This window comes from Carcharodon carcharias, chromosome 2, assembly GCF_017639515.1.
Source record: "Carcharodon carcharias isolate sCarCar2 chromosome 2, sCarCar2.pri, whole genome shotgun sequence".
Classification (NCBI taxonomy): Eukaryota; Metazoa; Chordata; class Chondrichthyes; order Lamniformes; family Lamnidae; genus Carcharodon; species Carcharodon carcharias.
This window is the reverse complement of record NC_054468.1, coordinates 94,186,872-94,213,833: the sequence shown is the minus strand read 5'-3', so window position 1 is coordinate 94,213,833 and position 26,962 is coordinate 94,186,872. Positions and strand designations below refer to the sequence as shown.

The following is a 26,962-nucleotide window of genomic DNA, read 5'->3' as shown; positions in this document are numbered from 1 at the left end:
AGGTATTCAATAAGGTGTCACACAAAAGGCAAATGCACAAAAAAAGGGATTAAGAATTGCGGAGATACATTAGCATGGAAAGAGGATTGGTTAACAACAGGAAACAGAGTAGGGATAAATGAGACATTTTCAAGTTGACAACTGGTGAGGCGTGGAGTGCTGTAAAGATCAGTGCTGACCTCAGCTATTTACAATTTATATTAATGACTTAGATATATTACTCTCTGTCTCTTCATCTAAGTTGCTGATGATACAAAGCTAGGTGGAAAGGTAAGCTGTGGGGAGGACGCATAGAGGCTGCAAAGAGATAAAGACAGGTTAAGTGAATGGGCAACTAGGTGGCAGATGGAGTATAATGTGGGGAAGTGTGAGATCATTCACTGTGGTCATAAGAATAAAAAAGCAGAATCTTTTTTTAAAAGGCCTGAAACTTTTAAATGTGGATGTTCAGAGAGACTTGGATGCACTCATACAAGGAACACAGAAAGTTAACATGCAGGTGCAGCAAGTGATTAGGAAAGCAAATGACACATTGGCCTTTGTAGCAAATAGACTGGAGCACAAGAATAAAGAAGTCTTGCTATAATTGTACAAGACTTTGATGAGACCACATCTGGAATAAGGTGTGCAGTTTTGGTCTCCATATTTAATAAAGGATATACTTACATTGGAGGCAGTAACAAAGGTTCACTAGATTGATCCCTGGGATGAGGGTTATCCTATGATGCGAGGTTGAGTAAATTGCATCTAATTCTCTGGAGTTTAGAAGAGTGAGAGGTGATCTCATTGATACATCCAAGATTCTGAAGGGACTTGACAGGATAGAGACTGAGAGGTTGTTTCCCCTGGCTGGGGAATCTAGAACATGGGGGCACAGCCTCAGGATAAGGGGCTAACCATTTAGGGCTGAAATTAAGCTAAGTTTCTTAATTCAAAGAGTTGTGAATCTTTGGAGCTCTGTACCCCGGCGGGTTGTGGAAACTGGATGGGTGCTTGAGGGAGATAAACCTGCAGGGCGATGGGGAGCAAGCTGGGGAGTGAAACTGATTGGATTATTCTACAGCAGGCTTGTCCAACCCCTGGCCCGTGAAACTCCTCAGTGTGGCCCGCAAAGTGATTGTTGAAAATGCCGGTAAGACAGCTCAGTGCATTTGAAGATTTTTTCAGGGGCCTCCTCCTCCTCCATTCACAATCTGTTTGTCTCCCACTCAATAGTCAGCCTATCAGCATCACACATGGGAGAGAAACAGGCTGTGATTGGAGGAGCAGCGTACACTGACAACTGGGATTATTTAAAGATAGAGAGACAGATTTTGGAGCACATATTCACCGTGCTTTCCCATGGCTGCTGGAGCTCTGGCCTGGTTGTGGCCACTTTACACCCCCAGGCTGCGGTCGCTTTCCCCCCGGCTGCCAATGTTCTGGCCAGGCTGAGTTCCACCAGTTCTCCTCATGTTCCCCCGGCTCTTGGCCCTCTCCTCAGTGGGTACCCATGTTCGGGCGCCGCTAGACATCAGGCCTCACTCCAGCCCACCTACTAAAACCCCCGAGCCGATTTCATGAGAGGGGGTGGGTGAGTGCGTGAGGGCATGTTAGGGTGGGTGAGTGCATGAGGGCATGTTAGGGTGGGTGAGTGGGAGTCAGAGTGAGTATGAAGGTGGGTGGTGAGCAAGTGAGTATGGGGTGCGAGGGGGGGAGTGTGAGTGTAAATGGAGTTGAGACAGGGGGGGTGAGTGTGAATGTGGGGGCAGTGAGTGTGAAGAGTTAAAGTGGGAAGGGTGTGAGTGTGGAGGGGCATGGGAATGAGTGAGTGAATGGGAGTGGGTGTGGGGAGGGTGAATTTGGCTTGGTGTGCTGAGAGTGAAGTGGGTTTGAGTGTTTATGGGTGGGAAGTGAGTGAGTGTGGGGGAATTTTGGAGGGGTGAGTTTGTGAGCATAATTGATTGAGTGTGAGGGTGGGTAAGTATGTGTGAGGGTGACCATAGGCAAGGGGAGGGGTGAGTATGTGTGTGACAGGGCTGAATATTTTGTTTGTTTATGACATGTTGGCGTCACTGGTCAGGCCAGCATTTATTACTCATCCCGAACTGCCCGAATTCAGGGGGCAATTAAGAGGCAACCACATTGCTGTGAGTCTAGAGTCACTTGTAGGGCAGACCAGGTAAGGACAGCAGATTTCCCCTCAAGGGCATTAGTGAACCAGATGGGTTTTTACAACAATCTTTTCATGGTCATCATTAGACTTTTTAATTCCAGATTTTTATTGAATTCAAATTCTACTATCTGCTGTGGTGGGATTTGAAGCTGGATCCTCAGAGCATTACCCTGGGTTTCTGGATTAGTAGTCCAGCGACAATACCACTGTGCCATCGAGTGCTCATGTGTGGAAGGGTGAGTGTATCTGTATGCATGCCAGATAGAGGGTGCACACACCAGAGAGTGAGCGTGCACATGCGTGCCAGAGAGGCTGAGTGTGCGCGAGGGAGAGAGTGAGTGCAGCGTGCGTGAGAGAGTGGGTGAGTGTGCATGAGAGGGAGTGAGTGCACATGACATCAAGGGTGAGTGTGCACATGTGTGAGAAGGTGAGTGCATGAGCCTGTGTGTGTGTGTGTGTGTGTGTGTATGTGGAAGAGTGTGTGTCTGGCTCACTCCCAGTCTCAGAGTTCTCATTCACCCTCACCCCAACACCCCCACATCCCAACAGGCACTCTCACAGTGTGTGAGTGAGTGAGCACCCTGAGACTCGGAGTTAGCTGGCCACACACACACACACTCTCACCCTTTCACACTCGAATGGTCGTCTTTGTTTATTGCTCATTTTTTAATTATCAATTTATTGCCATTTTTGTTCCTCAGGGAGTTGTTTGTAACCATACATCAGCTTTTAAAAAAAATCACTTTTAATGTTGTGCCAAACATTATCTTTCTGGAATTTGCTCAGCAGCCTCCCAAGCATGAGAGAAATTGAAATGTGCCCCCCCAACCACCGCCTCCCGCCCCAAGAGAAAAGGTTGGACAAGCCTGCTCTACAGATAGCCGACATGGACTCGATGGGCCAAATGGCCTCCTTCTGTGCCATTATGACTCCAAGAATGTAAATACTCTTCTATTTTCCTTCCCCTTTGTGGTGAAATTGAACCTTCAATAGTAAACAGAATTCTCTGAATTCAAGTTCTGTGCTGTTTTCCGCTAATTGAAGCATGTAGATCATCATTTTTCAAATGTACATCTTCACACAGGACATCCAGTGTGGCCAATATCTCAATGATGCCCTGTACTTTGTACTGTGCACTGATAACATTCCCCATGTGACTCAATCACACCAACTCACCTCAAACACAATGACAAATACCAAACGAATAGCCAGTAGATTCCAGTATGTCAGACTCAAGTGGCCATTGGAATCCCTGAAATCTCTGTACCTGCAAATTAGTAAGCACATACATAATAAGGATTGATGACTACTTCAGGCAATGAATCAATCATATTTTCCTGTGTTTCACAGGGTCCAGGTCTCCCTAAATCCTGTCTACCATCTACAAGGCATAAATCAAGAGTGTGATGGAATACTCCCCACTTACCTGGATGAGTGCAGCTGCAACAATACTCAAGAAGCTCAACACCATCCAGGACAAAGCTGCCTGCTTGATTGGCATCCCATCCAACACCTTCACCATTCACTCCCTCCACCACTCAAGCAGTGTGCACCATCTACAACATGCACTGAAGAAACTTGTCAAGGCTCTTTCAATTGCATCTTCCAAACCCACAACCACTACCATCTAGAAGGGCAAGGGCAGCAGATACATGGGAACACCACCACCTGGAAGCTCCCCTCCAAGTCTCACACCATCCTGACTTGAAAATATATCACTGTTCCTTCACTGTCACTGGGCCAAAATCCTGGAACTCCCTCCCTAACAGCACTGTGGGTGTACCTACACCACATGGACTGCAGCTGCTCCAGGAGGCAGCTCACCACCACCTTCTCAAGGGCAACTAGGGGTGGGCAATAAATGCTTTTTCCAGCGCTTTTTGTTTTATTCCATAAATGCTGGCCTTGGTAGTCCATATCCTGTGAATGAATAATTTATGGCTAAAGACCTTTAAAGTTAGTTTCTATCCAGTAAAATTTCAGGATTTTATTTGTGTGATGAATCAATAAAAAAATTGCTTCTCAAATTTGAATAAAAATTCCTAGATCTCTCTTTTTTAAAAACAAAATCAGGTCTGAAATTTATAATATTCTTGGTATTGTTAGACAGTTGCAGAATATTTAGTGAGTCTGCTCAGGTATGCAAAGCAGGAGCTTTAATGAAACATCTCTTACTACATCTTACCACCAAGTTATACAAGAGAGTTCAAGATCATGTGATGTTGCATCATTTCCTGTGTTGATGTACATAGTATCAGATTAGCATATAACACAGTTAGAATTAACTCCGTATACTACACCTCCTCCCAAGTCTCTGACTAGTCTCCGACTTCCATTTCTATATGGCAAACATGAAACACTACTTTAACTCCAGTGTGTTGTAGTCCTTAATCTTGTTTTCTTCTCTTTGCTCTTCTCTCCTCCATTCCTTTTATAGGACCAACCATTGTGGTGCTTCAAGGAGTCTACCAGAAAAGGTCCCTCTTCTCCTTTGGAAGGGATTGGGGTATTGAGTCCTTGCAGGTAGGCTGTCAGACTCTGCTGGGCAGGAGAGGATTCTCTGGCCAGTTCAATTAGGTAGATGACTGCATCCGCGGAGTAGGAGGTTGCTTCTGTGTGAAAACCAGTACACATCCGTTCCGTCTCACCGCACCATTACCTGTTTGGATGAGGTTGGACCGTGGATGTGGTGGTGTCAATTCAACCACTTGTCCATAGAGAGCTTGGTCTCAGATCCAAACTGGCTCTCCTGGTTGGAGGTCTAGCAGGTTGTGTGCCTTGTGATGTTTTTCATAGTTCCACATCTGGCTGAAGTGATATTTATCCTCTTTCTCTCCGACTTGGTCCAAGTCAACAGCTTGTACTTGCAACCTGAGTGTGTGAGAGAGAATAGGGAATTGATTTCTCAGTCTTCTTCTCATGAGTTCACATGATGCTAAACCATTTTGGAGTGGAGTTGAACAATAGCTCAGGAGTGCAAGTTAGGTGTCATTGTTCTTCAACAAAGCTTTCACTGTACACACTCCGTTTTCAGCTTCACCAAAGAGATAAAAACAAAAAACTGCGGATGCTGGAAATCCAAAACAAAAACAGAATTACCTGGAAAAACTCAGCAGGTCTGGCAGCATCAGTGGAGAAGAAAAGAGTTGACATTTCGAGTCCTCATGACCCTTCAACAGAATTGAGTGAATCTTAGGAAAGGGGTGAAATATAAGCTAGTTTAAGGTGGGGGGGGCGTGTGGTTGTAGGGACAAGCAAACAGTGAAAGGAGCAGATAATCAAAAGATGTCACAGACAAAAGAACAAAAGAACACAGAGGCATTGAAGGTGGTGATATTATCTAAACGAATGTGCTAATTAAGAATGGATGGTGGGGCACTCAAGGCACAGCTCTAGTGGGGGTGGGGTGGAAAGGCTAGCAGGGCATAAAAGATTTAAAAATAATGGAAGTAGTTGGGAAAAGAAAAATCTATATAAATTATTGGAAAAAACAAAAGGAAGGGGGAACAAACAGAAAGGGGGTGAGGATGCAGGAGGGAGTTCAAGATCTAAAGTTGTTGAATTCAATATTCAGTCCGGAAGGCTGTAAAGTGCCTAGTCAGAAGATGAGGTGTTGTTCCTCCAGTTTGAATTGAGCTTCACTGGAACAATGCAGCAAGCCAAGGACAGACATGTGGGCAAGAGAGCAGGGTGGAGTGTTAAAATGGCAAGCGACAGGGAGGTTTGGGTCATTCTTGTGGACAGACCACAGGTGTTCTGCAAAGCAGTCGCCTAGTTTACGTTTGGTCTCTCCAATGTAGAGGAGACTGCATTGGGAGCAACGAATGCAATAGACTAAGTTGGGGGAAATGCAAGTGAAATGCTGCTTCACTTGAAAGGAGTGTTTGGGGCCTTGGACAGTGAGGAGAGAGGAAGTGAAGGGTCAGGTGTTGCATCTTTTGCGTGGGCATGGGGAGGTGCCATAGGTGGGGGTTGAGGAGTAGGGGGTGATGGAGGAGTGGACCAGGGTGTCCCGGAGGGAACGATCCCTACAGAATACCACCGGGGGGGGTGTGAAGGGAAGATGTGTTTGATGGTGGCATCATGCTGGAGTTGGCGGAAATGGCGGAGGATGATCCTTTGAATGCAGAGGCTGGTGGGGTGATAAGTGAGGACAAGGGGGACCCTATCATGTTTCTGGGAGGGAGGAGAAGGCGTGAGGGCGGATGCACGGGAGATGGGCCGGACACGGTTGAGGGCCCTGTCAACGAATGTGGGTGGAAAACCTCGGTTAAAGAAGAAGGAGGACATGTCAGAGGAATTGTTTTTGAAGGTAGCGTCATCAGAACAGATGCGACGGAGGCGAAGGAACTGAGAGAATGGGATGGAGTCCTTACAGGAGGCGGGGTGTGAGGAGCTGTAGTGGAGATAGCTGTGGGAGTCGGTGGGTTTGTAATGGATATTGGTGGACAGTCTATCACCAGAGATTGAGACAGAGAAGTCAAGGAAGGGAAGGGAAGTGTCAGAGATGGACCATGTGAAAATGATGGAGGGGTGGAAATTGGAAGCAAAATTAATAAATTTTTCCAAGTCCCGACGAGAGCATGAAGCAGCACCGAAATAATCTTCGATGTACCGGAGAAAGAGTTGTGGAAGGGGGCCGGAGTAGGACTGCAACAAGGAATGTTCCACATACCCCATAAAGAGACAGGCATAGCTGGAGCCCATGCGGGTACCCATAGCCACACCTTTTATTTGGAGGAAGTGAGAGGAGTTGAAGGAGAAATTGTTCAGTGTGAGAACAAGTTCAGCCAGACGGAGGAGAGTAGTGGTGGATGGGGATTGTTTGGGCCTCTGTTCGAGGAAGAAGCTAAGGGCCCTCAGACCATCCTGGTGGGGGATGGAGGTGTAGAGGGATTGGACGTCCATGGTGAAGAGGAAGCGGTTGGGGCCAGGGAACTGGAAATTGTTGATGTGACGTAAGGTGTCAGAGGAATCACGGATTTAGGTGGGAAGGGACTGGACAAGGGGAGAGAGAAGGGAGTCAAGATAACGAGAAATGAGTTCCGTGGGGCAGGAGCAAGCTGACACAATCAGTCTACCGGGACAGTTCCGTTTGTGGATTTTGGGTAGGAAGTAGAAGCAGGCTGTCCAAGGTTGACCGACTATCAGGTTGGAAGCTATGGGAGGAAGATCTCCAGAGGAGATGAGGTCAGTGACAGTCCTGGAAACAATGGTGGGGTCATGGTCCAGGGAGAGGTAGGAGGAAGTGTCTGCGAGTTGACACCCAGCCTTCGCGAGGTAGAGGTCAGTGAAGCCCAACGCAAACTGAAGGAACAGCATCTCATCTTCCAACTAAGCACTTTACAGCCTTCTGGACTGAATATTGAATTCAACAACTTTAGATCTTGAATTCTCTCCTCCATCCCCACCCCCTTTCTGTTTGTTCCCCCTTCCTTTTGTTTTTTCCAATAATTTATATAGATTTTTCTTTTCCCACCTATTTCCATTATTTTTAAATCTTTTATGCCCTGCTAGCCTTTCCACCCCACTCCCACTAGAGCTGTGCCTTGAGTGTCCCACCATCCATTCTTAATTAGCACATGCGTTTAGATAATATCACCACCTTCAACGTCTCTGTGTTCTTTTGTTCTTTTGTCTGTGACATCTTTTGATTATCTGCTTCTATCACTGCTTGCTTGTGCCTACAACCACACCACCCCCCAACTTCTTCCCCCCACCCCCACCTTAAACCAGCTTATATTTCACCCCTTTCCTAAGATTCACTCAATTCTGTTGAAGGGTCATGAGGACTCGAAACGTCAATTCTTTTCTTCTCAGCTGATGCTGCCAGACCTGCTGAGTTTTTCCAGGTAATTCTGTTTTTGTTTCAGCTTCACCATTGGCTTAAGGGCAACTTGGTGAGCTGGTAGTATGGACTAATCCATACAATGCCCTGAACTCTTCAATGTATTCATTGACAAACTGCTGTCCATTATCCAAGATTACAAGGTCTGGGATTCCATGTGTTGCAAGTACCTCCTTCAGCAATGCAGTCATTGCTTCAGAAGTGTCCCCCCTGTTCATAGTACGATCTGAGAATGGGATTGTGTGCCATGTAAACTGACCATCCTTTGACACAGAACTTTCTGACCTAAGTACATTCTTCATCAGATTTCTGTGCATCTCTGATTTCATTCCATTGCTGAGTTGTTGCTGGTAGAGTTGTGGTTGTTGTCGATGCAAAGGTTTCCACTAGGGCTACATCACCTTGTTGGGCCTTGCCACTGGGCTATGGGACAAAGCATCCACTATATACTGCTGTTGTCCTGGAACATACTCTGTCTTTGGATCAAACCTCAACATCCTCAGTTTGAATTGTTTTTCTGATGGAGGAATTTTTTCTAACTCCTTAGAATGTCACTCTGGGATTGTGGTCTGTCTCTATCTTGAAATGGAGACCAAGAACATGGTCTGTGAAATTTTTGCAAGTGCATGTAACAGCTAGTGCTTCTTTCTCTATCACTGCATGTCTCTTTTCAGTCTCTGTTGGTGATCAGCTGCATAGTAAACTGGTCTGCACATTCCATCTATCTGTATCTGAAAGAGTACAACTCCCAATCCTGTAGAAGATGCATCTGCAGCAATGACAGTGGGCAGCTCTGGGTCATAATGACCTAAAATATCAGGTGACATCAGCATCTCTTTGATTTTTTTAAAAGACCTCTGTTGTGCTTTCTTCCAGCAGCATGTATTGACCTGTCGCTAAAGCTGACGTAGTGCCTCATTGATGACAGCTAGGCTGGGCAGAAACTTTCTAACTTGGTTTACTCTACCCATGAATCTCTGGAGCTCAGTCAGGTTCTGAGGAACTGGAAACTCATTAATTGCTCTTGTCTTCTGTGGATCAGCTCTGACACCAGATGAATCCACAGTATGCCCAAGGAATTTATCAGTCAGCTGCAAGAATTCACATGCTGTTGTTGTTGAGTGTAAGTCCTGCTTTCTCTAGGCGTTGTGGCACAGCTCGCACTCTAGTGTCATGTTCTGTCTGAGTGGATCCATGGATCAGGACACCATCCAAGTAACATATGACTCCACCCAGTCCTCCCAGGATGCTTGAAATTGTCCCCTTGGAGATTTCTGGCACTGATATAATGCTGAAGGGTAATCTGTTGAAACAAAATCTCCCAAACAGAGTAATGCAGATTGTGAGCAACTTACACTCTTCATCAAGGGGTAGTTGCCAAAAAACACTATTTAATCTAGCTTCATGGAGATTGAACCCTGTCCTAATTTAGCTAAACTCTTGACATATGACGAACTTTGCATTCAACCGTTTTGTTCAGCTGTGAAAGATTTACACAAATTTTGATCAATCCATTGGGTTTTGGCACTGCGACCATCTCTGAGCACCAGCTTGTTGGTTCTGTCACAGGTGAAATAACCCCTTGCTTCAACATAGAGTCAATTTCCTTTAGTTTTGGCAAGAGTGGACGAGGAACTTATCTGCCTGTAAACAGACACACTGGCTTCAATTCAGGATGTAGAGGGATATGGTATGCTGTCTTCAGCTTTCCTGGTCCTGCGAGCAGCTGTGGAAAATCAGCTCTGAAATTTCTGGGTTGATCTTCTCGACTTTCCAGTTCCTCTACTCTGCAAATCAGATGTCGCTCGGTACAGGCCTTCCTGCTCAAAAGTGAGCAACTCTGGTTCTGAATCACAAACATGTTTCTGTGATTTCTTTCTCTCAATATTGGAGGGTTGTGTTCAGTCCTCCTATGACTTTGAGTTCTGGCTCGCATAGCTTTTTTGATGATGACTGGAGAACTTTTCTCCAATCACAGGTCAGCATCAGAAAGAACCAAAATTGTTGCACTTGTGTCTAGTTTAAATTGTGTCTTCATTCCCTATACTAGGATATCAGCACTCCAGTAGCTTCCAGTAGGTTCCTGGATCTCTCCAAGGAAAGGCACCTCAATATCATGGGTATCATTTACCTCATGGATCTTTCCATCTTTCCAAGGCTTCCCTTTGTGTGTATTTTGTACAGGCTTCTTGCTATGGCACACAGCCTGGAAGTGGCTCATCTTTCTGCATAAATAGCTTCAGCTTCTCTGGCAGGGCAGTTTTCACACTTGTGTTTTTCCCCACCACAGTGATTACTGTTGGTTAAGGCTGTCGATGGACACTTTTTCTGTCTGCCTTGCTCTTGTACGGCTGCTTCTCTGTTTTTAAGTTTAACATACTTCACTGAGTCTGCTGCTTTTGATATGGAGTTCCCTGTCACCTTGTATCACTGAGTGATTTTGCCTCCTCACCTCAGCTTATCTGATCAGTTGAAATGCCTTTGCAAAAGTTAGATCATCTCTTGACTGCAAGTGTTCAGACAATGTTTCATCCAACCAACTCTCTGACAACAATTCTGTCCCTAACTAGTTCATCTTTCCAGCTGCCATATTTACAGTTCTCTGCAAGTTTATTCAGGTCATTTATAAATGCATCAACAGTACAGGAGGCAGCCATTCAGCCCATTGTGTTAGCATCGGCTCTCCAAATGAGCAATTATTTGGTGCCATTCTCCTACCTTCTCCACATAACCATGCACATTGATTCTTTTCAAATAACAGCCTAATGCCCTCTTGAATGCCTCGATTGAACCTGCCACCACTTCACTCTCAGGCAGTGCATTCCAGACCTTAACCACTCGCTGTGCGAACAGTTATTTTCTTATATCACTTCTACTGCTTTTGCAAATGACCTTAAACCTGTGTCATTCTGGATCCTTTCAAGAATAGGAACAGTTTCTCCCTATCTACCCTGTCCAGACCCCTCATGGTTTTGAATATCTCTACGAAATCTCCTTGCAATCTTCTCTTTTCTAAGGAGAAGTCCCAATTTCTCCGATTTATTTTCATAACTGAAGTTCCTCATTCCTGGAACCATCCTCATGAATCTTTTCTGCACCCTCTCCAATACCTTCACATCTCCCTAAAGTGCAGTGCCCAGAACTGGATGCAATACTCCAGCTCAGGCTGAACTAATGTCTTATAAAATCTCAACATAACTTCCTTACGCTTGTACTCCATGCTCCAATTAATAAATCCTAAGACACTGAATGCTTTTTTAACCGCTCTCTCAACCTATCATGCCACCTTCAATGATTTATGCACATATACACCCAGGTCCCTCTGCTCTTGCACCTCTTCAGAATTGTACCCTTTATTTTATATTGTCTCTCCATGTCCTTCCTACCAAAATGGATCACTTCACATTTCTCCACATTGAACTTCATCTGCCATCTGTACACCCATTCCACCAACTTCTCTATGTCCCTTTGACATTCTACACTATTCTCCTTACAGTTCATAATGCTTCCAAGTTTTGTATCATCTGCAAATTTTGAAATTTTGTGTCCTGGAGAATGTTTGAACCAGAGCCAGCTTTGAAAATCTCATTGACTCAGCCTGCGATAGTAAGACCCTCTCTTTAGATATTTCACCCTCCCCTTACCTTACCTGCACATGCTATTGTTCTGCTGGTTGAAGTTGAGGGGTGAAAATGCCAAGGTGAAGTTAGTGTAGCCAGTCAAGTCACTTTGGTGCACATATCGGTAATATTGACGAGGCAGGAAATCTGACGTGAACGCTATTAGAAAGGCCTGTGGGGAGAATAGGTTGCACATAAATATGGTACTCACCACAATGTCACCTTTGTCAGGAATTGCAATATGATTCCGTTGTATAAAAAATTACCAGTAGTTGCATTTATTTAGCAACTTCATTTTAGTAAAACATCCCAAAGGAGTGGCACAAGGGAAATTATCAGACAAAAATTGGTGTGAAGCAACATAAGTAGACAATAGGACAGGTGACCAGAAACTTGGCTAAAGAGGTAGGAGTTAAGGAGTGTCTTAAAGGAGAGAATGTCATAGAAGAGGAGAGGTTTAGGAAGAGAATGAGGCAACTAAGAGCATGGCTGCCAATGTGAAGTGATTGAACTTAGGGATCCACAAGAGGCTAGATTTGGATAAATACAGAGATCTCAGGGTGGGGGATTGGTGGTGGGAGATTTGTACACAATGTTCTCTCTAAGCTAAATGGCCAAGGACAACTCTAAAGTTTCCGTGCAGGCTCCGCACAGGTTGGACCCTGTGTGTGCCCATCCACAAAAAATGATTAAAGAGGCAGTGCACTTCAATAAATCTTCCCTGCACTCAAAAAAAATTAGTGGGTAGTTGGTTGTAGGAAGAGATTCCAGAGATGGGGAAAGTTAAGGCCTTAGAGAGATTTGAAAATAAGGATGAGAATTATAAAATGGAAACATTCTTTTACTGGGAGCCAGTGTGGTTAGCAAGCACAGGTGTGAAGAGAGAGCAGGACTTGGTGGGAGTCAGGATATGGGAAGCAGAGTTTCAGATGAGCTCACATTTATGAAGGGTACAAGTTGGGAGGCTAGATATGAGAGCATTGGAATAGTCAAGTCTAGAGGCAACAAAATCATAAATGAGAATATCAGCTTAGATAGGTTTGGAGATGAGCAATATTATGGATTTATAAAAATATTCTCTCACAAGATGTGGGCATCACTGGCTAGGCCAGCATTTATTACCCATTCCTAATTGCCCTTGAGAAGGTGGTGGTGAGCTGTCTTCTTGAATCGCTGCAGTCCCTGTGGTGTAGGTACACCCACAGTGCTGTTAGGGAGGGAGTTCCAGGATTTTGACTCAGATACAGCGAAGGAACGGTGATATATTTCTAAATCAGGATGATGAGTGGCTTGGAGGGGAACTTCCAGGTGGTGGTGTTCCCATGCATCTGCTGCCCTTGTCTTTTGAAGTGGTAGAGATCATGGGTTTGGAAGGAGCGAGTTTCTGCAGTGCATTTTGTAGATGGTACACACTGCTGCTGCTACTGTTCATCAGTGGTGAAGGGAGTGAATGTTGAAGGTGGTGGATAGGGTAGCAATCAAGTGGGCTGCTTTACCCTGGATGTGGTGATAAAGAGGATCAGAAAAGTTAACTCAGGGTCTAATAGAATGCCAGGTTGCCAACAATCTTGTTAAACTTCAGACAGTGGCCGGCGAGAGGGATAGAGTTGGTGGTTAGGGAGCAGAGTTTCCAGCAGGAACAAAAGTCAGTGATTTTGATCTTCTCAATATTTAACTGAAGGAAATTTCTGCTCGTAGCATAATAGTATCTGGCATAGGAAGTTTTAACATGGGACTGGGGACAGTACCGCCCAGAGTGTGATGTAAAGAGATACATGGCCAGAGGCTAGATGGCAGTCTAGGACCGGACAAAGACCTGTGCAGAATCCAGCATGGAGTTATCTTCTAGCTTGGACTATACTCTGTATATGTACATAGTTATGCATTACCAATAAACGCTTAATGTTAAACTATACAAGACTCAGACCTTTTTGTGAGACCTACTGATCAGTATATAACATCCTACAATATTGTCACAGCTACTGGAAAAAGCCAGAATCTCAGAGAAGCTGGAGCAGAAATTCAAAAGCTGAAAAATTAAAACAGCAGCATTCTGACCTGACTGAAGAATTCAGGATTAGAAGCAGAAGATAGAGCTTCACTGTGCAGCAAAGGACTCCATCAGATCTAATGGAGCTCCAGTTCCAATACCACAGAGTCAAAGGACCAAACAGGAGTGAGCTAAAAGATCAAGTCCTTGGCCAAGGCTGGTTTAAAAAATGTTTTCAGTCTTCTAGAAGTCAGAGCAGCCCGTTTTCTAAATACCATGACCAGCCCGGGTTCTGAGTCAGCGCCACACCACATTGCAGCTGAGCTCATTGCAAACAGAGAGAGAGAAAAAAAATCAGCAGTTTGAAAACCCAGCCAAAGCCGGAAACGATGATTAAAAAACCCAAAAACTCACTGATAGTCACGGTGCAATCGTGTTTACCCGAGGGAAGGCCCAGAATAATCAATTAAGAGAGTCGCTGCATGTAAAGTGTTTAACTTTCTGTTGGGGCTGCCGTCACAGCAGGAGCCCGCCAAAACCAGACCAACATGGGAAGACTCATTGAAAAAACGTTTGCTGTGGCTCCAACTTGGAATCCCTCACAGCATTTAAAGCTGTCACAATTCCTCGAAAGACCATGGCACAGATGCTGCAACCTCCAGCCATTGCAGCCAATTGCAACGCAATGTTGGAACAGGGAAGCAGCCATCAACTGGCCTTAACACATCCCAGCACAGCAAGGAAGGACACCGCAGAGAACAATGTCGCAGAAAAAGCCACATAAGACACAGCCACATGACAGGGAGAGAACCTTTGACTCCCACAAGGATCACGGCAGACCACATGCAAAGAGAAATGCCAGGTTCACACTAAGGAGGAGCAAAGGGTACATTCCCTCCGACAGGAGCAAGATAAGCCAGCAGCCATCGAGTAGGCCAGATGGGGAGTTGACAAGGGACGGTTCAACTCCAAGGAGCGGGAGAAGAGAATTAAAACCAGACAACCAAGTGCAAGATTGCAACATCAGAATCAACCAGGCTTTCCAGTTCAACAGAGCTGACCACTCCTCCAGATATTACAAGAACAGGATCTGGAAGAATCGTAAAGCCTCCAAACCACCTGAATCTGTAAACACAGAGACTTTGAGGAGGGGTGGGGGGGTTGGTGGTGCACAAAAGAAGGGGTAGCATAAGAATAATGTAAGTACATCGGGTAAACACGATTGCACTATAAATATGTTGGATAAAGACTTGGGGGAGGTGTAATATAAGGGTATCTAGCATGGCAGGGGTTAACGTTGGACAGGGTACAATACTGCCCACAGTTATGATGTAAAGAGAGACATAATTAGAGTCTATAAGGCAGTTTAGGACTGGGCAGAGACCTGTGCAGAAGCCAGCATGGAGTTAGCTCCTAGCTTGGATTATACTCTCTATTTATGTACATTGTTATGTATTACCAATAATCACTTAGGCCAGGATTTTCCAGCCCCATCGTGGTGGGAGCTGCTGTGGGAGATTCGGCACCCCAGCCAAAAGTGCATTGACTTCCGGTGGGACCGGATCATCCCAGCAGTAGTCGGGGCTGGAAAATTCTGCCCTTAATGTTAAACTATACAAGACTCAGAACCTCTTTGAGAGCCCTACTGGACAGCATACAACATTTTACAACACTACTTATCCAGTACTGAAAGTTGAACAGGCAGAAGTGATGGAGGAGTCAAGAGAGGTGGTGGTAAAATAGAGCTGAGTGTCATCACTATACATGTAAAATCTAATGTGTTTTTGGATGATATTGCCAAGGGGATGCTTATAGATGAAAAACAGCAGGAGACCAAGGATGGGTTGTTTGGGGGAGAGCAGAGGTAACGGTGCGAGAATGGGAACAGAAGCCATTGCGTTTAATTCTCTGGTTATAACTGGATTGATGAGAATGGAACCAGGCAAGGCTGGACGATGGAGGGGAGGCATCAGAGAAGGATGGTGTGATCAAAAGGTTGTGGGGGGTGGGGGGGGGGGGGGGGGGGGGGGCCGGGGGGATTGTAATTCATAACTGTCGCAATCACTCAAGGTGTTATTTGTGATTTCAAGTTGGGCTGTTCCAATGGTGGTGGGGGAATCCAGATTTGGCAGAAGCAAACATGAAACTGTGGGAAAGCTGGGCACAGATTTGGGAGGTGACAACATTTTTTTTTTCAATTCTTTCATGGGATGTGGGTGTCACTGGCAAGGCCAAAATGTGTTGCCCATCCCTAATTGCCCTTGAACTGAGTGGCTTGCTAGGCTGTTTCAGAGGGCAGTTAAGAGTCAACCACATTGCTATGGATCTGGAGTCACATGTAGGCCAGACCAGGTAAGGATGGCAGATTTCCTCCCCTAAGGAGACATTAGCAAATCAGATAGGTTTTTACAGCAATTGATGATAGCTGTTGTCATGGTCTGAGATTCACTTTATATTCCAAATTTATTAATTGAATTTAAATTCCACCAGCTGCTATGGTAGGATTTGAACCCATGATTAGCCCGGGCCTCAGAATTACTAGTCCAGTAACATATCCACTTTGCCACCATCCCCCCACTGAATGTTCAAGCTGGGGAAAGGCAGGTTGGGGATGGGCAGTAATTTGGAAACACATAAATGCTAAAGTTGTTTTTTTTTATGAGTGGCTTGATGCTGGTAGATTTGAAAGGGAGGGGGCAGTATCTAAGGAGACAAAACTGGCAAACTTTTTTTTTGAATATTGCTAAAATGTTGCCAAAGCTTTTTGTTTTGCATTCGTCAGGACAAACAGAAGAATGCAGATTTCAAACAATCACAACAATTTATACTACAAGGGTCAAGGGTGCTGACTGGTTGGCAAGTTGATTCTGATTGGCCAAGGAGTTGCCATGGTGGAAGCAACAGGGAACTATAGGCTCCTCAAGCTCCCAGGTAATTCAAAAAAGGTGCAAGGCTTGAACATATTCTTTTTGTTTACAATGGGTTCCTGCATTTGAATATAAGTTTTTTTTAAGGGCATGTTGGGACAGCAATTAATAAAGCATATAGTATCTCAGGCTTCTTAATAGGAGCATTGAGTACAATAGCAAGGAGGTCATGTTGAATTTGTATAAGACACCAGTTAGGCCTCATCCAGAGCACTGTCTCCAGTTCTGGGTGCCATACTTGAGGAAGGATGTGAAGGCATTGGACAGAGTACAGAGGAGATTCACAAGAATCATTCCAGGGATGAAGAACATAGAAACTTCGAAAATAGGAGCAGGAGTAGGTCATTCAGCCCTTCAAGCCTGCTGTGCCATTCAATATGATCATGGCTGATCTTCTAGCTCAATGCCATTCTCCTTCTCTCTCCCCAAACCCCTTGACGCCTTTAGACTCTAGGAATTTATCTATTTCCTCCTTAAATATATTCAATGACTTGGCTTCCACAGCCTACTGTGGTAGAGAATTCCACAGGTTCATCACCCTCTGAGTGAAGAAGTTTCTCCTTATCTCAGTCCTAAATGGTCTACCCGTATCCTGAGACTGTGACCCCTTGGGCTAGACCCCCAGCCAGAGGAAACATCATCCCTACATCCAATCTGTCCAGCCCTTTCAGAATTTTATACGTTTCAACAAGATCTCCTCTCATTCTTCTAAACTCCAGTGAATACAGGCCTAGTCAGCCCAATCTCTCCTCATGCAACAATCCTGTCATCCCAGGAATCAGTCTGATGAACCTTCGCTGCACTCTCTCTGTGGCAAGTATATCCTTTCTTAGGTAAGGAGACCAAAACTACACCCTACTCCAGATATGGTCTCACCAAGGCCCTGCATAGCTGCAGTAAGACATCCTTGCTCCTGTACTTAAATCCTATTGCAATGAAGATGAACATCCATTTGCCTTCCTAACTGCTTGCTGCACCTGCATGCTTGCTTTCAGTGACTGGTGTACAAGGACACCCAGGTCCCTTTGTACATCAACATTTCTTAATCTATCACCATTTAAATAATACTCGGCCATTCTGTTTTACATACTGAAGTGGATAGCTTCACACTTATCCATGTTATACCACATTTGCCATGTATTTGCCCATTGGAGCAATGAGGAAGGATTGGAGAGGTTGGGACTGTTTTCCTTGGAGAAAAGAAGGCTGAGAGGAGACTTGATAGAGATATTCAAGATCCTGAACGGTATGGACAGGGTAAATAGTGAGAAACCCGTTCCCACTCAAGGGAGCATCAAGAGCTAGAGGGCACAGATTCAAAATAATTGGCAAGAGTGATGTGAGGAAAAGTTCTCTTCACCCAGAGGGTGGTTGGAGTTTAGAACAAACTTCCTGAGAAGGTGATGGAGGCAGGTTTGATCGAGGTATTCAAAAAGGAATTGCGTTGCTACCGGAAAAGAGAGAATTTGCTGGTTTACAGGGATAAGGCAGGGGAGTGGGACTAGGTAGAATGCTCTTTCAGAGATCCAGTGCAGACTTGATGGGCTGAATGGCCTCCTTCTGCACTGTAAGGATTCTGTGATTAATGAAGTAATCTAGCCTAATCTTTACAGGTGATCAATGACCTACTCCTCAGTGCATTTAGGAAGCAGATGGCATCACTTTTGGCATCATGTCCCTTGTATTATTCATCCAATGACTGATGCAGGGAAGAGTACAATGATGCTAAGTCTACATTGTGCAATCATTTCTCAGAGGGCCTGGGTTTTGGACTGTGCTTTCTCCACCCTTCTTGAAAATTGAAATTTTTCTTCATGTCAAATGTAGAGACAGCAGCGATTTGGATGACCTCAAGTTTATGGAAGGAAGATTGTGGAAAGCCAGTCAGGAGTGCATATTGGAATAGACAAGTGTAGAGGTCACATGCCAAAGAGCCAAATTTTGGCACCTCATTCAAATTCATTCATTATGTGTGAACTTTTAACAGTCCAGGTAGACAGGCCCTTTGGGCACTGGGGACATCTCTGCTGACCTCAAATCATGTCCTTAATCAGTAACTCCAAATAGACACTTGCCAGCTCAGGGCACTGAATCATGACCAGGAATGGGGCATTTTTTTTTCTTCTCTCTTGCTCTGGGCCGGTTCAGCTAATTGCGACTTCCCTACTGTTGCCAGCCTGAGGTCAGCTAATGCACAGGCCACAAGGTAGGAAGTGTTTGCTGCACAGAGAACACCTGGAACAGGAATATTGAAAGTTTGAGCTTTCCAACCTGACAAATGAAGGATGTGATAAAGTTGCACCTGACACTTTGGCACAGCTGGTCTACTCACGTTAGTTATTACAGCTATGGTGGTGATGATTTCTAGGATACGGAACCAGATTCCGATCCCCTGAGCTCGCTCCACGATCGGCCGTCGGTACTCACACACAAACTTGTTGGCATCCAGACGGATTTCTACCCAGTTATTGAGAAGGGCACATAAAGGAGCCAGTGGGCAGGCAGCTACAAAGATGGTGATGAATCCGAACTGCAGGACTGAAAATTGAGACAGGGTGACCACCATTATTCAAATGTGCCTTGGAAATTAAAGAAAGAAGTTGCGTTTATAAGGCACCTTTCACCTCTCCTGGATCCCCCAAAGTGCCTCACAAGTTGGTTGCCATGTTTGCCCACAAAACAATGGTGAAGTACGTAGGCAAATGCAGCAGCCATTTTGTGTATGGCAAAGTCCTTTAAACAACAAATTAGATAAAATGACTGGTTAATCTCCTTTCATTAGCGTTGTTTGAGGGATAAATGTTGGCCAGGACACCTTGCTTTTCTTCAAATGGTGCTGTAAGATATCTTTCATCCACCAGAGAGCCAGAGAGAGTCTCAGCTGAACATCTCTTCTTAAAGGTGACATTTCCACCAATGCAGCACTGCCTCAGTATTCTACCAAAGTACCAGCCTAGGTTATGTTCTCAAGTCTTGGAGCGGGGTTTATATTCTTGAGTAGAGTGCTGTGATTTAGCCAAGTGGAAATGCAAAAAACCATTTGGAATAAAGAAAATTATTTCCTGGTGCTTGAATCAGTACTGGTGCAGTTAAGGGATATGGAGGGACACACCTGGTAACTCGAACTGATCACATTATTTGAAATGATCCCTTTATTGTGAAAGAACTTGCATTTAGAAAAATATCGATTAGGGTCTTGAAATGCCCAAGGTGCTTCATAATCAACAAATTACATTTTGAAGTGTATTCATTGTTATTATTTTGACAGGTGGGGCAACCAATCAGCACATAGCAAGGTCCCACAAACAGCCAATAAAATGAATGAGCCTGTTATCAGAAGTTTACTGTCCTGTTTTACTTCGGCAATGAAACATGGTTAGCCACCAACTGGGGCAAACACCCAATCAATACTTCCTGTTCCTGATAAGACAGCTATATGGAGATTGAAAGTAGAAGTTGTGTGGCCCAGTTTTCACAAACCATTTATTGTAGAGTGAGCTGGTGTCTAACCTTCTTAGGGAGATTCTGCAAACTTCTTCTGGTCCCCATCCTGCAAAGATAGATAAAGCTCAACTCCAATCACCTACCTAACCTAACATTCTACACAAGTGCTTCCCCCCCCAACGTTCTCCCAGTGTGACCCTATTTTAATGCCTCAGGTTTAGTGTGACCCCAGAGTGAAAATTTGAGGGGGACTAGAGTTGTTGAGCGGGGTGAAGCTTCAGGGCTGTTGGGGGAGGCGGGGAAGGGAGGTTTCAACTGTTAGGGGTGTGTGGAATTGATGAAAAGGCAAAAAAACTGAACACTTTTTTACAGGTTATTTTTTGCAGCAGTCAATCAGGCCTCACAGAGAACTCCATTAAACCACACCCACCACCAAAAATACTTGGATTTAAAGGGACCTCACAGTTGTTAGCGTTCAGTCTGGGTTCTGCGGCGGCTATTGTTGCCTAGGAGCTAATTACCTCAAAATCCCATCTCATGACCCTATTTGGGGTTATGGCATGGCCTATGGGAAGCCCTGTTCTACACCTTAAAATATGACTTTTCATTTTTGGTTTTAATTATTTCACAATTCCAGGAACTCAGGACTTCCCAGATTCAATACAGCATTCACTCATTTTAGTCTGTAGTCAACCTTACAATCAAACCTTGATCTCATTTACAAACTTCAACCCAGTGTTACTCTCCACACAACATACTCCAACCCACTATTACATATTAATCCAGCTTGCTCTCTAGACAATATATTTCAACCCACATTACCATCCATGTGAAACATTTTACCCCGCCATAACTCTCTATTTACATTTGAACGGAGTTACCATTGTGCAATGTTGTGATACTGGACTAATAATCCTGAGAATATGAGATCAAACTCCACCAGGGCAGTTTGAGAATCCTGTTTAAAAATAAATCGGAAATCATAAGCTGACGTCAGGAAAATTGGCTGTGAACTGTCAGATTATTGTAAAAATTATCATTTAGATCATCTACCTCCTTGGCCTGGCTTGTGACTCCAGTCCCACGCCAACATGGTTGACTTTTAAGTGCCTTCTGAAGTGGCCAAGCCAGCCATTCAGTTGTATCAAACTGGTATGTCACCTTCTTAGGGCAAGTAAAGATGCTAATGCTGGCCTTGTCCAGATATTGAGGATAAATTAAGGAAAAACTCCAACCCACCATTATTCTCTATGTAATATGCTCCAATTACTCTGTTTGTAACACACTGAGACCAATGCAATGGAAAATAGTCTGCTTCCTACAGTGGGTAGCCAATCCCTAGCACCACTTTTATTCATGGACAATAAATCGAAAATCTACTCCCCTCTAAGTAACAGACTGTAACCCACTGTTACTCAATGTAACAGCTCACAGGACAGACACTGAATTAAATTAACTGCATCTATAAGGCCTGCAGCCACACACTACCCATGACACTATTGTGAGGAAGAGCAGGGGAGTTCTCTCCAGTGTCCTGACAAATTTTTATCTCTCAACCAACATTTCTAAAATAGATTATCTGGTCATTATCACATTGCTCTTTCTGGCATCTTACTTTGTGCAAATTAGTGGATATGTTTTCTACACCAGGAACTATACTTAAAAGTATCTAATTTATTGGAGAGCACTTTGGGTTGTTCTGAGATCTCAGTGACACGACCCAGAGTAATTGTCATTCTTTGAGCAAACACTTGACCGAGAGTAATAGTCATTCTTTGAGCAAACACTTGACCCAGAGTAATAGTCATTCTTGGAGCAAATACTCGACCCAGAGTAATAGTCACTCTTGGAGCAAACACTCAAGCCAAGGTAATAGTCATTCTTGGAGCAAACACACGACCCAGAGTAATAGTCATTCTTGGAGCAAATACTCAACCCAGAGTAATAGTCATTCTTGGAGCAAACACACGACCCAGAGTAATAGTCATTCTTGGAGCAAACACACAACTCAGAGTAATAGTCATTCTTGGAGCAAACACACAACACAGAGTAATAGTCATTCCTGTGCAAAAAACTCAAGGGATAGAAAAGAGGCAAATCTGTACCAACTTCTTAAAGAAAACCAGAAAGTAGAAGTAACAAACACAAGCAAGATGCTTTTAAATGATTTAACTTTTAAACTGTGCAACTTTTAAGCTTTTAACAGTTTAAAACACAACTTTGTGGTGGAGGGTTATCAGTGGAATTTAACTTCTCAATTAAATGGAAGCCTTCTCTATCTGCTAGCTGAGTGATATAATTACATTTACATTACATTGCACCTATCATTAAACCCTAGGATACTGCACGCTTAACCACTCTCTCAACCTGTCCTGCCAACTTCAATGACTTAAACACACATACACCCAGGTTCCTCGGCTCCTGCATCCCATTTAGAACTGTTCAAACCAAAACGATTCACTTTACACTTCTATGAAGTCTTCCTCCACCAGAGGATAAACATTGTTCTGATCTCCATCAGAGTCTGATAGTATTATGGAGAGCTACCTACCCATCTCAAGATACTCATCAAAGAGCCCCTCACAGGGCAGCAGCTGGTAATCCTTCTCCCAGGGATGTTGGACTGGGATGGACTTCTCTTTGTCTTTGCCCTTCAGTTCCCACTTCTGCCACCAAAATATCACCTTCCTGTTCAATAATTAACACAACAATATTCAAAGTAAGGCAACAAATGAAAGCTAGCTCAAAGTTAGATTTGTGTAGGCACTCATGCTGGTGTGGCTGAAGCCACCACCATGTTTGGCTGCTGGTTTTTTATTTTTTCACGGAATAGGCCAGTATTTATAGTACCCATCCCTAATTGCCCTTGAGAAGGTGATGGTGACCTGCCTTCTCAAACCGCTGCAGTCCATGTGGTGTAGGTACACCCACTGTGCTGTTAGGGAGGGAGTTCCAGGATTTTGACCCAGCAACAGTGAAGGAACGGCAATATAGTTCCAAATCAGGATGGTGAGTGACTTGAAGTGGTACTTGCATGTGGTGATGTTCCCAGGCACCTGCTGCCCTTGGCCTTCTAGAGGGTAGAGATCATGGGTTTAGAAGGACCTGTCAAAGAAACCTTGATGAGTTGCTGCAGTGTATTTTGTATATGGTTCAGACTGTTGCCACAATGCATCAGTGGTAGAGGGGGTGAATGTTTAAGGTGGTGGATGGTGTTTCAATCAAGCGGGCTGCTTGGTCCTGGATGGCATTGAGCTTCTTGAGTGTATTTGGAGCTACACACATCCAGACAAGTGGAGAGTATTCCATTTATGGCTTCCTAAAACTAAAAGTTCCCAGTCAAGAGAACAATGTACTTAGGGTAGGTGGCAATGCCCATCAATGATGTGGCCAGGGTAGATAATCAATGGTCAAAATGCACCAAGCATACATTGATGATGCCCATGAGTGATGCACCAAAGTTAGAGGGTCAATGATCAATGGTGCTTGAAGGATTGGTGTGTTGGGGTCAGCAGATGGTGTGTGGTAAATCTTTTCTAAAAGCATCTGCCGTTCTTTAGTTCAAAACATTGTAAAAATATATCAGATCCAATGTTTGCCTTTGGACCATGGTCAATTCATGCTCAGATTAAATGGTAATGTTGCTATAATCTATCCTCTGATGCTCCATTCTGGTTCACTACTTGCTGCATTTAGTTTGCTGATAAGTCAGGTTGATGGGACCATCAATATACTGGCCACACAGGAGTGAATGTAAGCTTGATCTGATACTCCGCCCAGTTTTGACTGAGTGTCAGCTATACTGGGGAAGTATCAAGTGGATGCAAGATGTTTTCCTGAATTTGGAGGAAAAATGGGTGGATTGGGTGGCACGGTGGGAGTTATGGGGTTTGTTGGGAGAATCTGCTTCAGACACCTGGCAGCATGTGTGGGAGAATTTTGTAGTCTTGCCCTCTGGAATACAGTTAATATGTGGCCTAGAGAGAGAGAGCTAGGGGCAGAATGGGGAAAAACCATGATAATTCAAATCCACAAATAAAAAAAAATCCACAGCCAATTAATATTTCACTCCTGGGAGAGGCTGAAACTTCAGAAGGAGATGACTGGTTGGTCTCATTTAGAATTACAAAGAATTTACAGCACAGGAACAGGCTATTCAGACCAAATGGTCAATGCTAGTGCTTATGCATCACACAGACTTCATATTCTTGTTTGAATTGATTATTTTTTAACTAGCTGACCTCTCTCCATTCCTATTCACATTGAAGCAGATACTCACGGGATGACATACTCCTGTACATTGTTGATAATTTGCTTTCCAACCATGATAATAAGTAGTTCCTGTGCCAGTTCAATCAGACAGCCACCAGTTCCACACTGCAAAAATAATATAGTAACTAATAATCTGCTTGACAAGTCATTGGAAAACCAGGAATGACCAACAAACAGTGGAAAGGATTATACAGTGAAAATGCATCATGGGCTAACCATACCTTGATCAGAGAGAGGTGTCGTCCTTTACACAGAGAGAGCCAACATGACTTTGTTAGGTTAAAGATTGTCTGTGGATGTTGCCTATATGGGCATCCAGAAGGCATTTAATAAAGTTCGACACAAAAGATAGTGCTAAAATGTGAGTGGGCTGGATTGGAGGAAGTCTTTTGATAGATTGGAAATTATTTGGGAGGTAGGAGGCAGAGAGTGGGCATAAATTGATCTTCTTGACCAACAGAACAGGCTCAAGGGGCTGAATGGCCTCCTCTTCTTCCTATGCTTACATCGACAATCCACATTTCCCAAGTTCCCAATCACAGCTGAGTTAGGTGCAGTGCAGAGACCAGGCCCAGGTCAAATAGCAAGTAGAAGGAATGTGTTGTGAGGACAATTGTGACTGTTAAGTGTAAACTGGCCGGAAAAGACAGGGATCCCCAGGGATCTGTTCTGGAGACTCAACTTTTCACTGTATTTATCAATGGGTAGGATGCAGAAAGGGGGAGCAGTTGATCCAAGTTTGCAAGTGACACTAAATGGGGCTGGGGCAGTGGGGGGAAGCAGGTAAATAGTACAGGTGGGAGCAGTAAGTTACAAGGGAACAAAAACAGATTTAATGAGAGAGAAAAACTGTGGTAGATGGGGCTTAATGAGCAAGTATGAGGCCATCTACTTTCCACCTACATTAGCTAAATTTGAGTATTGTCTGACAGGTTCAAAGTCAAACAAGAAAGCGAATGGAATGGCCAACATCTCGAAGGCTGAAATACAAAGGAGAGGCAGCCATGCTTCAGTTGTGTAGAACCTTGGTCAGGCCCCCGTCTGGAGTACAGTTTTGGGCACTGCACCTCAGGAAGGATATCTCTCTGCTCTTCCCCCACGGGGATCGAGGATGACTTGTTCCTAGTCCAGTTTGGAGTTTTCTGAAATGGCTGACCTGTCCAATTGTGTGATCTGCAGACTCTGTCACATTGAGGCAGGTAGTGCTTGAAGGGTTGGGTAGATGAGTTGTTCGGAGGTTTGTTCACTCTGATGCCTCGACTTCACCACTGCACGTTCTTGATGAAGTCTCTCGATGTGCTCGGTGCCTTCCCAAATGAACCTTCTCCATTTTGATCAGTCACAGGCCAGGGACTCCCATGAATCAGCAGGAATGTCTGACCTCTTCAGCGATACTTTGAGGACATCCCTAAAGCATTTCCAGTGTCCACGTGGGAGTCTCTTGCTGCGGCCGAGCTCCGAATAGAGCATTTGCTTCAGGAGTCATGAATGTCCAATGTAAAATGGACTGATGAACTAACGAAGTCATGGGTTTGGAAGGTAAATGCTGCAGATGAGTTAAGAATCTGCCAATATATCAGCATCATTAACACTCGTGTTCAGTGGTTAAACTGTAAAGGGATTTCATAGAATTTAAGAAAATAAAAACAAAATAGGTTTGATGCCAAGTTTTCAAAGCAAGATGGTGATGGGACTGTGGTGGAGAGTGACAGACAATGGAAAGGCAATGGTGAGGCTGCTAACATAGAGAAAAAATGAATGTTTCAAACTGTGTCTCTTCATAATGAAGCAACACGCAGTTCCAGCAAAGGGCAGATTGGGCTTCTGAGGAAAATATGTAAAAAGTAAAAATGACTGTAAAACTCCCCATTTATACTGAGGCCTTTCCAGAGAGTGGAGGTACGGTGGGGCGGAAATTTGCCACACCAGAAACCTTGTTCCAAATCCTGAGAATAGGGATGTTTTTGTATTCAAATCAGGCTGTCGAAGAGTAACTGAGGTGCCCACCTCACAGGGCAATGGAAACCTGGAACTGCAACCCCACTGCTATGGAGGGAAGGAGCCAGAGGCTCTTACAGACCCTAGACAGGGGCCAGTCAGGAGGCAATGGGCACATCAGAAATACCAATTGGTTTCTCCAGGGTTTTGCCAAATGCTTTACTTTAAAATGGAATCCATACATGATCTTAATAGGTGTGGGATCCATCGGGCGTAAGAAAGAGTAGCTGGGCTGAATTCCCAGAATATCACAAGAATGTTCCCAGACTGTGCCTGGCACATGGTGAGGGAATGGATAGTACCGCCCAACTCCAGATTTCTAATGTAAAGCTGGGGATGGCCTAGAAGCCTGTTGGATCTTGGCCACATATTATGCTGTGCCCCCACCCCATTTGGATTGTACCACATTTCTGCCTTGCCCATCTCCTGAAATCTTGGGCCTCAAGATTCTGTTGAACTGACGCCCTGAGTGTGAGCTAGGGTTTCTGTAAAGTGTTGTAATCTGATACCTACAGCCTCGTTTCTGATTCCAAACAGCGAGCCATATTGTCCAGGATAACCAACAAACCTGAGGAACACAGCAGAATGGAGATAGGTTCAGAATTCGAGCAGTGTAAGGGCCATGAAAAACAAATAGAATCTGACAGAGATTCTGGAACAAGGGGTGTAATTACAAAATGGGGCCCCTTTGGGTTTTTACCACCTTCA

The 26,962-nt window shown here is 44.4% G+C and overlaps 1 protein-coding gene across 8 annotated transcripts in view; it reads right to left on the bottom strand.

The window, feature by feature from the left end:
- LOC121271063 (anoctamin-7-like) overlaps positions 1-26,962 on the bottom strand; it is a 233,562-nt gene that overhangs the window by 9,947 nt on the left and 196,653 nt on the right. For all 8 annotated transcript variants that reach the window (XM_041176770.1, XM_041176824.1, XM_041176805.1 and 5 more), the window contains 6 exons: positions 26,768-26,822; positions 24,264-24,361; positions 22,536-22,672; positions 18,873-19,078; positions 11,653-11,795; positions 3,332-3,422 (listed from right to left, as the gene is read on the bottom strand). In XM_041176770.1, coding sequence (XP_041032704.1) covers positions 3,332-3,422; positions 11,653-11,795; positions 18,873-19,078; positions 22,536-22,672; positions 24,264-24,361; positions 26,768-26,822 — 730 coding nt within the window. The remainder of the gene's footprint in view (positions 1-3,331; positions 3,423-11,652; positions 11,796-18,872; positions 19,079-22,535; positions 22,673-24,263; positions 24,362-26,767; positions 26,823-26,962) is intronic.